Source organism: Glycine soja, chromosome 13 (genome assembly GCF_004193775.1).
Source record: "Glycine soja cultivar W05 chromosome 13, ASM419377v2, whole genome shotgun sequence".
Lineage (NCBI taxonomy): Eukaryota > Viridiplantae > Streptophyta > Magnoliopsida > Fabales > Fabaceae > Glycine > Glycine soja.
The window spans coordinates 14104691-14120511 of record NC_041014.1 but is presented as its reverse complement, the minus strand read 5'-3'; the positions used below and the strand labels follow the sequence as shown (position 1 = coordinate 14120511).

The window sequence follows — 15821 nt, the reverse complement described above, 5'->3', positions numbered from 1 at the left end:
GTAAAAGGAAAGGTCTTAATTAGAGATTCAGCAAGGAATAATATTAAGTTATTGAGTTTATAATTTATTTGAAGTTATTGAATTTATAACCCGCCATGCCTGTGACTCATCGGGTTAGTGAACCACGCTAGGTGGGACAAAGCGGGTTGGTGGACTGAAGTCTCTACCCTGTCCTATCAAATTATGATGGGTTGGTGAGCTAACTCGTCCCGTATTGCCAAATGAATTTCATTAAAAAGGAAGCTTATGTATTAGGGACCAAATTAAATATGATACAAAATGTAAAGAACTAAAAGTGTATTTTAGCAAATAAATAAAGAATATAATAATTAGACCATATAATAAAATAATAAGTAGAAAACATTAAGAAAACATAATTGCAAAACTGCATGCCCATCCTTCACTTTTGTTTTCCAATATCTTTAAGAAAGAGCTTTTTTCCACTATGAATATCATTAACAATCTGATCGAAAACCATATAGTACAAAAGAGAAAATTTTGATAGTATTAAAAATGAAAAACTTTATTCAATGTTTTCAAAATATGAAAACTTGTAGACAGTAACAGTGATATATGTTTGTACTTTTAATCACAGTATATTTTATTATTAGCCTTACAAATTTATACATATGTATTGTTCCTGCAACTTAAAATTTCTAGATCTGTGAGAAGATGAATTGGAGACTTTGGAATGTTTGTACTTTTAATGACAGTATATTATATTATTAACCTTACAAATTTATACATATGTATTGTCCCCACAACTAATTTTTTTAGATTTGTTTGGAACAATCAGTGAAAACTCTGAGGCATGTGCTGACAGCATCCGAGACAGAGAAAAATTATGTCTATACAGCTCATTTACAATAAAATGGACTATATAGCACATATTAATCTCTCAATTGTGGAGTGTGTAATTTTTAAAGTGGAGGAAAATAACTTTCTATTTTAAGCATCTATCAAGTATGAGAATTGTACTCTAATCTTGAAAATATTAGTGTTGTGTAACTTAGTTTATTGGGCCGGGGACTGAGCGCGCTTACACAATTATACTTTTGTAACCCTATAATATTTTTATACTAGAAGAAACAGTAGAGCCTAATCTCAGTGATTAGTGCCTCTAATGCACTTCTCACTTTTTACTTCCTTTTTTAAATGTACATGTCTTTGTAGGGCAGTTGTCACTGCCTTCCTTCCAAGGTAAATCTGCTTCAGAAACCTTATGACATGTTGCATCAGCCAAATATCAATATATACTCCAAGGCATCAACAGCTGCTGCATTGACCGATGCCAGTGCATTTGGTGGGGGCTCCATGAAGAAAAGGAATGAGCTTAAAACAATGATGAATATGGTGAATATGAATACTGATTTGCAAGAATCACCATATTTTCTAACAAGTTTAAGTACTTCTTCTTGACCAGTTCCTGATGATGAATCATTCAACTGAAGTATTGGACTAGTTAAAAAGCCATATGCCATGCCTGAGAAGGCTGCTCCAAAGTGTGACCTACAAATCAGTCAGCCACCAAATAAAGGTTTCCATTTTACAATTTAAAGAATATTTTTTTATAAATATAACTTATTTTTTCCTCAATATGTTTCTTCCATTTCTCTATTTTCGGAGAAATTATTGTATGATGTGACTCCACCTCATATCTTTAGTCCTGAATCCTAATCAATCTCCACATGATGTGTAACCGAGTTTTTCCAATTACAAGAAAATGTTAATAAAACTTGGTTATATATCACGAGAAAATTGGCCAGGACCATAGTGATACCAGACCATACAATAATTTCTCCTAGTTTGGCCCTCATGCATATTTTTGACATGCCAAGCTTAACTATTTCACATAACCTTGATATGAAAAGTGGACTTGATCTCATAGGATGAGATCAAATCATTTGCATGCATGTCATTTTAATTTTGAGTTTCTTTCATATTTGTTTGAGTTTCATGAGTAAAACTAATTTTTCTGAATAATGTATGCCATACCATTCGTCAATTGGACCAAAGTGGCTTAATATGAAAATAAGAGCTGTCATAATAACTGCCTTGTGGAACAGGTTCTCTGAAGCATCACTTGCAATAACGTCTTTGTTTTGAATTTGATACATGAGCCAAGCACCAATTATTGCAAATACAGGTCCCTGATTACAAGTTGAAGTTGGCAAGAGAGTTGAAGACAAAACAAAAGGGATCAAACAGAAAGAAAGGTGTTGCAAAAGTTAATCCACCTTCACTAATCATTTGCAGAAAGTTTTGCATGAAATTTGGCATAGTATATGTACTTAATTTAACAAAAATGATTCTCACTTGATTTCTTTCATACCCTTAGAACTTGTGCAAATTCAAAGCCATTATAATTGGAATTTGGGATTAATCAAATTGATGTAGTATCGTTGTTCACAAACATTAAACATGATGGGTGAACGGCAAAATCTTCCTTGGTTTTAGAACTCACATTAAAATATAATTCTCTAGAATTCATTATAATTGAAAAATGAAATATTATAGCATAGTGACTAAAAAAAATGTTGAACTAAAAGGACAATGGTTTAGAATTTTAACATGATACTTACAGTTCCACCAACAGTGGGATCTGGTGTATGTAGAAAACTTATGAAGTTGCAAGCAACTCCACCCAGTATGTAGATCAAGAAAAATGTAAATGAACCATAGCCTTTGCAAACTTGAGGCCCAAATGTTAAAAGGGCCCAACAACTGACAGCCATGTGAAATATTCCTGCATGCTGCATATAAAAAATTACTATGAAGCAGGCATAAGAAGCATAGTCACAGGAGATTAATTTAGCATCTGAAACATATGTCTCTTACACAACAGACAGAGGACACTTTTTCACTTTGGTTTTGCAAAGTGTTTCTAGATATCAAGATTGCATGTGTGATGCACAATATCAACCGATACTAATCATGATAGTTTTAAGCAATGAGTTCCATTCTTTCCATGCAAGTATATTCTAGACTGTAATGGTTGTATTTTAATGCTGTTAGTTTGGAAGTTAAAATTTTAAAATAGAGTCAATTCCAAAAATAAATGTAGTGTAATAACAAAGCGAAAATTTAGAGTTCAATATATTTTTAGTCTCGGCCAATATGACAAATTTTTGTGTGTCTTTCAAATTTTTTTGTTAATTTAGGTCCTCATAAATTAAGTTCTAAAAATGGTTCTTATCACCATTTACTGATGACATGACATGCATCTAGACTTGTCTTCCCACATGTCATCTCAGAGTAGTCGCTAATGTGACTTGCCTAGATGCATATCACCAAAATTCACCATATTTGCAGGGACTAAAAACATTTAACCCGGAAATTAAATCAAACACCAGAAATTAAAGCATGTAATTTTGACAAACGATGATGAGTGTCATGTAAACAATGCTCTATATCTGCAGAATGGAAACACAGACCCAATTCTCAATCTTGTACCAGAAACATTGGTGTTACAAGCCTCCACCATTCTCCAACCATGATCAAATGATTTATCTTTGCTCCATATAGTAGTGGAATAGAAAACAGCTCTAAATCAGAGTTCCTTATAGGACTTGCTATTTCAAATAGAAACACTGCAATGTTTACAGAAGCCAATATGCCACTGCACCAAAAAAAATATTTATAATATGACAAATGTTAAACAAATAATGAGTAAAGAGAGTATGATAGCATCAAGAATAGTCATTGAAAGGACAAAATAAGAACTATGACAGAGCAGGACTTACATTAGGTAGAGACTGGAGGTTTCAACATGCTGCTGTGAATCTATAGCAGACCTTGGACCATGCACACCTTTTAGTCTTCCTATATCCACATAAGCATTTCGTTTCCTAAAGTTTGATCTTTCAATGTCTTTGGTAAGAGATCGTTTTGGTGCTAAATTTTCTTCACTACGATTCTCGACATACGATGGCACATGAGGTTCTTGGTTTGCTCCTGCATATAAAAATACTAACACATTCACCTTTGAAACAAACTTGCTCTTTTCCCAGTTAAACACAATGTTTAAGTGGTTGAGATTTGAGAAGAACTAGTCAACTAGAAGAGAAGGATAATAAGAGAGTGTAAATAGTCTATGCCCTGACAGTGTAAAAGATTTTTACATTATCATCCAATCAAAAAACTGTCATGCATCGTAAGTTGGTTGACTTTTATGATAGTATTTTTCTTAAAAAAATACCAATGATAATTTCTGATTAGTTACCCGTGTAAAATGTTATATACTACAGTGAATAGAAATTACACTCTGAATGAAAAGGCATAATAATAATCAAAGTAACTACACTTTACCACGATTTAGTTTGCCAAGATACTCATCAAGAGATTCCAGTCCAGTTTTTGATCTAGCATGATCATCTATGTGATGCACCTGTATCACCTTGTGTGATGAATCAAATGTACTCAATTTTGCATTATCTTGGAGTTTTCCAAAATAAGAATCTAATGACCTTAGTTGCTTCTCAGTAGAGCTAGAACTTGCTGAACACCAAACTCTGGAAAGGTTTTCTGTCTTTGAATAACATCCCTGAATGAGGCTTAGGTGACTGTCTGAACCACAAAGTTTTGTCACATTCTTATGCAAAGAACATCTGTCATGAAGTATGCTCCTAGTAACATTTTTCTCTTTTATGTTTGATTTTGTGAGGATATTGTTGACTTTGTTCCATGGTTGGCAACTCCTGCAAATTTGACCAGGAATTGAAGAGATGGACCTATGCAGATTATCACACTCAAGCATGAACCTCTTCTCATTCTGCCTCATTATATTTTGGGTTGGCAGATTTTGGTCCTTGTAAGGCGTTTTGTAGAACATAGGAAATGCAGCCATGAAAACCTAAGGAAAACAAAAGGATGAGCCATATCTAAAGGAAGAAAGCATTGTTGTGATCTTGAAAATTACAGTATGTGAGACAAACATAAACCATGATCTTCATAACATTACTGGAATGAAGTCAATGAACCACAATCAAAAACAGACCTTGAGGTTATACCAGGTTTTGTTTGGTTTAAAAAATTTTCTGTAATTACAAAAGTGTCACCTTGCATTCACTTTGTTTCCTACAAGTCTTTGAAAACAGGAAATAAAGTGTAAACAAAGGTATATTTTTGTAATTATTCATGAAAACAGAAATCTTCTATTTTCTATGGTAGTACTCTTGACTTCTGCTTAGTTGCTTTTGGATTGTTTTTTACATGAATTTCTCATAAATGTGGATCCCATATTGAAGCAAACACGCATTTAAGCAAGAAACTGTCAGATAACAAGAATGAAAACCATGCTATTGGGTCTGCGTGCATAGAAAGACAGTGGAGAGAAACCAATCATTTCAAACTTCTTGGGACCAAGTTCGTACAAAAAGAAAAAAAGAGTGTTCAGAGTAAAATCAATAGTTACAGTACTGAAAATCTATGAGGAGAATCACAATAGTAACACTGTTTTTCAGACTATTAACGCTTGTTAAGCAGCCCCAAAATATTTACACTTATATCATAAATGTAAAATTGTACTAATTCTAGAACTGTATAGTATTATTTCAAATTTTACACTAAAATTAGCTTGTGCAACCAAATATAAATAGCCTTTTCTAGCATACAGAAACTTAAAAATTCCTAAAGCAACAGAAGGAGATTCCCGTAAGGCCTTGGTTGTATCGTTTTGAAAATGATGAAAACCAACGTACTGAAATGATGAAGAAAGAAACAAACACTAGACAACATGAAAAATAACTTCCTTCCCCAAAATAGAGGGATAAGGGTACTTGTTAAAATTACCAAAGTTCAAGAAATGATAATAGATAGAAGCCAGCTGAAACTGAAAGGCACAAATGAAAGGTTATTGGACCTACCCACCTGAATCTAATAAGGTGCTACTACAATGCCAAATTAGTATAATTAAGACTTATATCTATAAGCTAAAGAATTGCATAGGAAATCGTGGAGAAGTTGTTACGTAGTACTTCCATTAATGGTATAAGGCTTCATGGTGGTTGTTAATTGACATTGACAATGATACACAATGACAACTAATTCTCTAGTCATTGTGCCTTATCTCTCTTCAGCCATTCATGGTTTGCAACAAGAGATATGCCAAGTTTGTGAGCCAATAAATGCAACTACTAGAATTCGGGTTGGACCCACTTGCCACTTTAAATTAATCTTACACGTTGCGTGCTTAGGCACCTCTAACTTCGTTGGGATTTCAATTCAATCATATGAAAAATGTATGGCTTAGAACTTCTTTGTTGGGGAAAATTAAACGTAATGTGCTAAGGTAAAAATATCTGAAAAAAAGGTTGAAGCATGTGTGGTCGAGTGTTAATTGTGATTTTAGTTTCAATTCTCAATTTTTTTCTGTTGAAAATATATAAAATCCACTATAAATTCTTAATTAAATTGGTGGTCCTCACTCTTTAGTGAATCTAAATCTCAATGTATAAATCTTCATGAATTTATTTGTATAGAAAGATAATTCCAGCAAGGACAATAGTCAATAGGTCTAATGCAAAATTTGATGATTGGACCATTGTTGACTTGTAATACTAATTCTTTCAGCAGCCAATAGATGCATATATAGATATAACACATCTCTTGGAAGAACTTTAACTTTTAAATAACAATTTACTCGAAATTTAATCTGGCCAAGATTATTTTGTTCATGTGTCGTGCGATGTAATATTTTAAGAGTAATTTAAATTTTCCAATTTTGCAGAAAAGAAAAAGGAAAAAGCGCTAGTGTTAATTTATTTTTTTATACAAAAGATGTTTAATTACTATTTTAGTCTTTTAATTTGTTTTTGAAGTTTAATTTGATCCTCTTATTATTAAAATGTTTAATTAGGTTCTCTAATTTTTAAAAATATTTCAATTAGGTCCTTTTATTAAAAGATATCAAAATAAGAGAAGGAGAAAAAATGTTGAATCCCTAATATTGACAAAAAAAATTAGCAATTAATATATGTCGATAAAAAAATTAGGTCCTTCTATTCTAAAAAGTTTCAATAGGTCTCTTATTTTTTTTAAATGAGTTTAATTTAGTTCTATTTAAAATTAAATTTGATTTGATTTTTATGTTTTTTTTGCCGCAGATGAAAAAAAATGACCAAATTGAATCTAATTTAAAAAATAAATGACATAACCAAAGCTTTTAAAAATAAAAGGACCTAATTAAATCACTTATAAAATTAAACAACCTAATTGAACTTTTTTAATAATAATAGAATGAAATTAAACTTAAAAATAAATTAAAGGATGAAAGAGTAATTAAGAAGAAAAAAAAGATTACAATATCAATAACATTTTTTTCTAAAATATAAATGTATACGAAACGTCAATGAATTGATATACATGCAGATCACGACAACTCGGATATAGCAAAGTTTGTGCTGTTCCCTTTTTTGGCATTTTAGTTACCGAATCTCGTTTGGTATGAATTGATGAGTACGATGGGAATATTCTCATTTTAATATATTTTATTCACGTTTATTTATTTATTTTTTTTACTTTCATCTTTATAAAGTATTTTTAAATAAAATTCAAAACCAATATATCTAATCACGCTTTAATTAATTTTATTTAATATCATTTTAAAATTTACCCTTATTTAATTTTTTTAAAACAAATAAAAAATATTTAAGTTTAATTCCTTTAAATATTTAAGTATTGTATGAAATACTAAATGAGATACAATGCAAATAATAAAAAAATTTATTTTTTATTTTCCTAAGATAAAAAAGTTATAACTATGATAGAATAATTTAAAGAGGTAATTATATTGACCCCTATGATTTACTCATCTTACATGTGATATCCCTTCATTTTTTGACCTAACCACCCTCTGGTATTTTTTAAAAATGTCCAGCAAATGAATATTATATTTGATGAATATATTACAAACAATGAAACTTTAGAATAGTTATTTTTCGTTTATAAAATTACTAAATGAAAATTTCACAATAAGATAAAAAAATACAAACATGTTTAAAAAATTAATTAATAAGTTAAAATTAAAAAAGGGATTTAAAAAGTTGGGAAAAGATATAAAGTAATTGTTTTTTCTTTAAATATTATATAAAATGAAAAAATTAGACCTTAGTTAATTTTTTATCTTACTACTGCTAATTTCAATAGTAGCTAATAAAAAAAAAAGAAATGAGACTGTGATGGAACCTCAAAATGTGATGGAAAATCTCTTTGAACCCACCGTTCCCCCAAAACCTCCATATGGGGTTGATGGAGGATATATGAATGTTTCCTTTAGGAAAAAAGTCATAGGATGACCTTCGGTACAGTGCGGTGACAGAAACTTGTTACAAGAGAACGCGATGAAGTTGGAGTTTGAAAATGAGAATAGGTTGTTACCAAAATTCACCATTGAACCGTTGATTCATGAGAACTTGTGCCACCCTTGGAAGAAATGTCTAGTGAGTAAATTACTGGGTAAATCTTTGGGTTTCATGATTATGAGGGAAAAGCTTAAGGCGATTTGGAAACTTAAGGGTGGATTTGACTTGATGGATGTCACCCACAATTTTTATATGATCATTTTTTAGTTGGAGATAGACAAGGAGAAAGTCATTAACGTCATTATCTCACTTTTCGTTCTTGGTCTCCAGAGTTTGTGGCGGTAAAAGCTAATGTGGATATAACCCTATCCTGAATCCGTTTTCCAAGTCTAGGAATGGTGATTATGGGGAGAGTGTCCTTGTGACTATAGCTTCTACTATAGGTAGATAGATAATGCGTAAAATATGTTAGGTTCACATAACGATAAATATATCTTATGCAATAATATTAGTGGACTCGAAAGATTGGATATCAAACTCAAATAATTAGTCATTATTTTCTCAATTATTTAAGTATATTAAATTAAATAGAGATGATTAAAAAGAGGATTTAAATATTTTTATGATTTTGGTTTCTATAAAAAAAACAATTAAATGAATATAAAGAGAGAGGTTTTGAGTTATGATAGGAGTGACAAGGGATTATGACTCACTAGTATCAATTTTCCCTCAATTCTAGTTCTAATAAAATTTCTTCCCTAGTTGATTTCCAAAATCAATTAAAGCCCATGATCAATGTTAGAATATGATATTTGCCTTAAATCAATACCCCAATAACCATGAACTATCAATTTAAGTCAAAGTATAAAATCATTTTTACGGATGATTTATTAAAGATTAACTAATCTATCAGAGATTACCCAAATAATTTGATCATGATATTTGGTGCAAAACATTATCTACCTAGATCTACCAATTACATGCAGATGATCACTATTATGCAATCGATTGAGTATTAAAATGGTCGGTTCCAAATAAATATTAAAATAAGAAAGATAACTAATTAGCATAAAACAAAGAGGAATTCCATTAAGAACAAAGAGAGGAGTACATTTGAATAGTTACATCATAAATCCTAGACTAGGGGGACTAGCCACTCATGATTAGAGCAAAACAAACAACCCTATATAAAGTAAACATAGACAAACCAATAGTTAGGAACAATAATCATGATCCATCCTAGTGGTGTTGTCCATGCTTTTCAGCTCTCAAAATCCCTCAAGGGTCTCTCAAATTCATAAAAAGATAAGAATAAAACTCATGAATAATTATATTACAAGACAAAGACCTTTATATATAGCTTCCTAAAGATAACTACATGAAAAGGCACACTATGGCCATGGTGAATCCACCATACTCGTTGTTGGAAGTGGCGCTGAAGCCTTGGCTATTATGGATTGACTACAACCCTCTTGGTTGACCATAACCCTCACGAATTGACCACGACCATTATTGGATCCTTGACGATGCTCTAGGAGGATTGTTATCATCTAACTATGGTTATGCTAATTACCACAATAGTGGTCAATGGACCACAACCATTATCAAGTGTCGAATTTTCAAATCTTCATAAATTTGTGCAATTTCTAACTCTTCCACTCAATTGAGCGATTGTACTTTTGCAATACAAAACTAGTGTCCAAATGTAAGTTCTATCAAAAAAGTGCATGCTAAATGACACAAAAACTTACACAATATACCACCCAGAAAGTGGTTTATCTATAGACCAATTAAGGTGGATCTCAATGGTCGCATTGCAAGGATGTTGTTGAAATTGATTTAAACATTCTGGTGGTGTTTCATGCTTGATGGTGATTGGTATAATGTGGAATACAAAGGTCTCCATGCCATATGTTCTTTTTGAGGTTGCTATGGGCATGTTACTCGATATTGTCCAAATAAAACTGAAGAGGTGAAGGAATCTCTTAGCGATGATGGTGCGATGGAGGTGACAATAGATACAATTGTGCATGAGTCAATAGGTCAACCAATGAATATCTCGCCATAATCATTGGGCAACAATGAATCTTATGTGTATGCAATGTATGCTTGGTGTGCCTATGACAGGGTAAATGATGAGATATGAGCATAGTAGCCAGGAGAGAAATGCAAGGAAAACCTATACATTAAATGAAAACGTATAACTGAATGCTACCTTGAGAGGTAGTATGAGGTTTATACTCATACAAAGTTTATATAAGCTATCTAAAGGGTACACAATATGTTATGTCTCATGGAGAGGTGACATAAGCCCTAGTTAGGCAAGTTAGAAAAGGATAGTTATGCATGCTTCCATCCAATGTGATAGGAAAGTAGGACCTTAATGAGTGGTCAACAGTAAAAGAGTGATGTTTAGGTGCCTTAGTGCACTAGCAACCTTAGAGTTGATCAAGGTTGTCAACTCTAGGTGCCTAAGTAAAGGTTAAAGTATGGTCCTGGGATATAGAAAAGAATATTTGTTGCGATAGTAGTTGTGCGTATGAGTAACAAGAAAAGAGAGAGACTTTGAGACTTAAGGAAAGAATATTTAGAATAGAAAGTCACCCTAGAGCCTTTAAAATACTCACTAAGACATTATGTTTCATCCCTTTTAGTCTCATATTTTTATAGGTTTGAGCAACTGGGCACCTTAAGGGAGAAAATCTTGGAGCATGGAGTTGCTTGCATAAGATTTTAGTTTTCTACCTCCTAGTACATGAGAGCTAATTTATGTTTTTATGTACATTTGTTATGTTTTGTAAGACACATAAGTGCTAAGAACTTTGATTTAGATTTGTTTATGTAATATATGTTTTAAGTTTTAGTTTTCCCATAGTAAACTTTGATATTCTTATATTTTGATTTTTCAAAATTTAGTAATATAAACATCTAAAAGGTAATATTCTTTAGGGTGTAACAATGGTCATCACATATTAAAGGAGAAGAGTCAACGTAGGTTACTTCACAAAAAAAAAAGGATTCCTTGAAAAAAAGTGTCAATATGGACAATGTTACTCTATTGCTTTCGTTAATGATAAGGACTAAAATGGATTTAAAATACTATATATAATGATTAAATTGAATTATTTGTCAGCATAGGGATTACAAGATAAAAAATTTACAAGTATTTTTATAAATATTTTTGCAAGTTTAAATATTGTAATATAATAATTAAACATAATGCTTTTTAGGATTAACTAAGTTTTTGGTCCTTAAATTTTTTATTATATATGTTATTAAAAAGTTATCAATCAAATTATATTGATTGATAATTTTTTAAAAAAAGTTAAATTTTAAGGACTAAAAAGATATTTAAACTAATTAATCTTAAATACATTTTTAGTCTGCAATTTAATATTCTTTATTTTTCATCCATTCAAATTATCTTTTATTTTTAGTTCTTCCAAATTATGTTTTTTTTGTCTTTATAGTATATTCAATAATATTTTTTGCACTATTCAACTTACTATCTAAAACACTTTAAGAACATAAAATAAAACAAATATAATTTTCAAAGACTATAAATAAAAAAATAAAATAAAAGAATGAAAAATAAAAAATACTAAACTATCATAATTATCAATAGAATCTTATAGTTGGTAAGTTATAGGTTCAAGTTCTCGCTTATCTTAAGTTTTTTTTTTCTTTTTGTATAATAATGTCAATATGATTTGAATGGAACCTTATAAAAACTATTTAAATCCTCTACCACTAAAACAATCCTAATGGATTACTTATCTCCTTTAAGTTAAAATAAATTGATTTTTTTTAAATACCTTTTGAATTTTGAAACAAAATCCTTTTTGGATATGACTTTCTCTCCCTAAAATTTTGTATACAAAAAGATAGTTTCATTTTCTATTTTAAGGAGATTATATATGTTATGAAAAAGTTATCAATCAAATTATATTCATCAATAATTTTTAAAAAATTATTAAATTGTAAAGACTAAAAAAATATTTAAATTAATTAGTCTTAAATATATTTTTAGTGCTTGCAATTTAATATTTATTTTATTTTTTGTCCTTGTAAAATTATTTTTATTTTGAATCCTTCTAAATTATATTTTTTGTTCTTATAGTATTTTAAATAACCATTTTTTCACTATTCAGCATACTATTTGAAGCATTTTAAGGATATAAAATAAAATAAACACAATTTACAAAGACTATAAACAAAAATTAAATTAAAAGAATGAAAAATAAAAAATACTAAAATTAGAAGAACAACATAACTAAAATAACATCATTTCCTATTTTCCTAACATTTTTCTTTCGCTAAAATCTGTATAAGTATGTCAGTATTTTGTTAAATGTTTAAATATCTTTTTGCTCTTATACAAAACTAGATAATACCTCGTATCCTACACTTGTGTTAAGTTTATAATTTGCGATTTTTTATATTATTATATTTTTTATACTATATTTATCAATTATTTTTAAAATTTTATATGAAAGATATATTTATATATGTAAAAAAGATAATTATGAATATTCATATATATATATATATATATATATATATAAATAGTTTAATATTATAAGTGTTTTATTGAATTTATTCTCTAAAAAAATACATATAAGAATGTGCATAGGGATGACAATGAATGGAACGGCTGATATAGGTAATAGTTACACTTTATCTATCTCGTTAGATAAATATTTGTCATGTACTCATTTTTACCCGCACGATATCCCATGGATTTTTTTAATATTCAGGTATATCCGTGAGTACCTATGGATATTTTTGTCAAAATAAAAAAATAGTTTAAAAATAATTTAACAAATATTTATTTTTATTATATTTTTTTTATTTATTTTGATATTTTCTTAAAAAAGAAATAATTTAATTATTACAACTAAAGTCATTCAAATATTCTACAATCTACACAATTAAAAGTGCCCATGAATAATTCTAAATAAATAAGTTTTATGAACTCCAATGAAAATTATTCTCTAAAATAGAAACTCAAATAAAAATACACTAAAATATAAGTTCAAATAAAAGTATATTCTAAAACATAAGTAGAAATAAAAGTTATTTATAAATAATGAAATAAAGAATATTTAAATATTAACATGTAACATGTATATGCAGCTATGAGTACCATTATATTTTGTGTCCATTAATGAATGGGCAGTGAAATATATGTATGACTGGACTCATCATTACTTTGTGAGTACCCGCTAAAGATATTCTTCTAATATTATTATTAATATATACGCTGCCAAATTTTGTCCCCAATATCTTTGGTATATATTTCTTTTTCATTCGAAGTTATGCATACTATTTTTAGCTAAATATGAAACAATTTATTATATATTTATTTTCATAATATTTTAATTAAAAGATAAAGTATATTTTCTTAAATTTGTAATTAAATGGTTGAACATAAATAAAAAGATTAACACATATTATATATTAAATTGATAATTATATTACTCTATTGATATTTTAATTTATTATAATAAGAATTTTTAAAATTTATGACAATTCAAAATTTAAGATACATGTTTAATTAGAATAAATATTAATTATATATTCCTATTAAATTTTTTATGAATAATTTTTGTTGGAATATAAATAAAACTGAAAAAATGGAAGGGAGATAGGGAAATCACATGTAGAATAAATATAATGATAAAAAAAATTTATTTGCTTGAATTAAGTTTAAATTATTAAAGTAATAGTTAATGCAATTTATTATAATAAATTTTGATCGTAAAAAATGTATAATAGATTTTGAAATTAAATATATAAAATGCAATCAATTGATTATCAATTAAACACCAATTTCTTTAGTATTAATTAATTTTTCATATATATATATATATATATATATATATATCAATATATTTTTCATATAATGTGGTTATTAATTCTTTTGAATATTGGAAAGTGCTAATAATGTTTTTATATATATTTTTCATATAACTTGTGAAATGTATAATAAAATTATACGTGATGTATATTTTTCATATATATGAATTGGTAAAATGCAAATTGATCAAATTAATTTATCCATTGATATCAAATTGATAATTAATTAACTTAATAGTAATTAATTTATTACATTAATTTATCAACGTCAATCTATTAATTAATTAATTTATTAAAATGAGTATATTATATTAATGTTAATCGATTGCATTTAATTGTTAATTATATTTTTTTGAATTGAAAATAAAATAATCTCATATAATATTTTTTTTTGGAAGAAATGAATACGTGGTTAGGTGACATTATTTCATAGAATATATTTTCTTTATTGTAGATTCATCTTTTCAATTTTCATCTCGACATGAAAAAAAGGTTATAATGATTTTGTGTTATACCGCATTATAACATCATTACAACAATCTAACACACGGCTAATAGATTTCTGATGCCTGAAAAAGCTTTGCACATGTTTTCATTTTAGTCCTGCATTTAACATATTTTTTTATATTCCGTATTAATTAGTCATGACAACGGGATGGATCAGCCAGGGGTAGTTCTGAGAATTTATGAATTCATAAAAAAAATACTGAATAAGATTTTTTTTTTTTTTTTCTGATATAAGGGCAAAAGCCCAAGGAAACAGAAGACACAAAAAAACTACAATGGAGGCAAAATGCCTACTGCATCAGAAGCTAAACTAGCAGCAATAAAGGGAGGAGGATCTTCTAAGATCCACTTGCTGCACTAACGGCAAGTTATCCTTAGCAACATAATCCGCGGCTATATTTTGACTTCTAAGAACATGCCTAATAGAGAAAGCTATAGGCAAGGAAGCAAATCTTCTAATATCCAGAACAAAAGAGGCATAAAAATAGATACGTAAATTCATAAAAAAATATATATTTTATTTCACTAAATACATAACATGATTTTAATAAATCTTAAAAATATATATCACATTTTTTTATTTAATTTACACTCATGTTATGGTCAATTATTAAATTTAGGTTAACCTGCACATTTGGTCCTCTTAGTTTTCAAAAATCGTAATATTGGTCATGCTCAAAATTTACCGAGACATTTGGTCCGCTAAGTATTCAAAATTGAGAATTTTGATGTGTATGTTAAATTCATTGCGTTGACCGTTAACAATAGCGTTAACCATGTATGTTAAGCGTCACTGATTCATTTTATGTCATTTTCTTTTTCTTTTTTACTCTATCTTTCTTCCTTTTTCCAATTTTCCCTTATCCCCCACCTCATCCCACAACCCCACATGCAATTTACCCGTTCTTCCCCCACTCCCTCAAACTCCTTCATACATTGTCATGTCACGACCATGACAACAATGACACCACCACCACCACAACACAACAAGATGCTAAATCCCAACTTAAACAAATACATTCACAAAAACAAAAATAGCAACAAAAAAAGAGAGAGAAGGAAGGGATGAAGAATTGAGAAAACAAGAACAAAGGAAATATTGAGGTCAAATCTCTTAAAAATCACTCCTGACAGCTTCAACCCTTATCTTCTCTG

General features: G+C 29.0%; 1 protein-coding gene across 2 annotated transcripts; it reads right to left on the bottom strand.

Moving 5' to 3' along the window:
* Positions 1–881: 881 nt before the first annotated feature.
* On the bottom strand, positions 882–6095 carry LOC114382780 (RHOMBOID-like protein 9, chloroplastic). 2 transcript variants are annotated; one of them, XM_028342389.1, is made up of 7 exons: positions 5869–6095; positions 4309–4852; positions 3744–3954; positions 3454–3619; positions 2583–2753; positions 1996–2150; positions 882–1509 (listed from the first exon to the last, which is right to left on the bottom strand). In XM_028342389.1, exons 2-7 carry the CDS (start codon positions 4844–4846, stop codon positions 1236–1238), a joined length of 1515 nt encoding a protein of 504 aa, XP_028198190.1. In that variant the 5' UTR covers positions 4847–4852; positions 5869–6095; the 3' UTR covers positions 882–1235. The 2 variants fall into 2 exon arrangements, with proteins under 2 accessions (XP_028198190.1, XP_028198191.1); XM_028342390.1 differs by having other exon boundaries at positions 5791–6008.
* Between the last annotated feature and the right edge of the window lie 9726 nt (positions 6096–15821).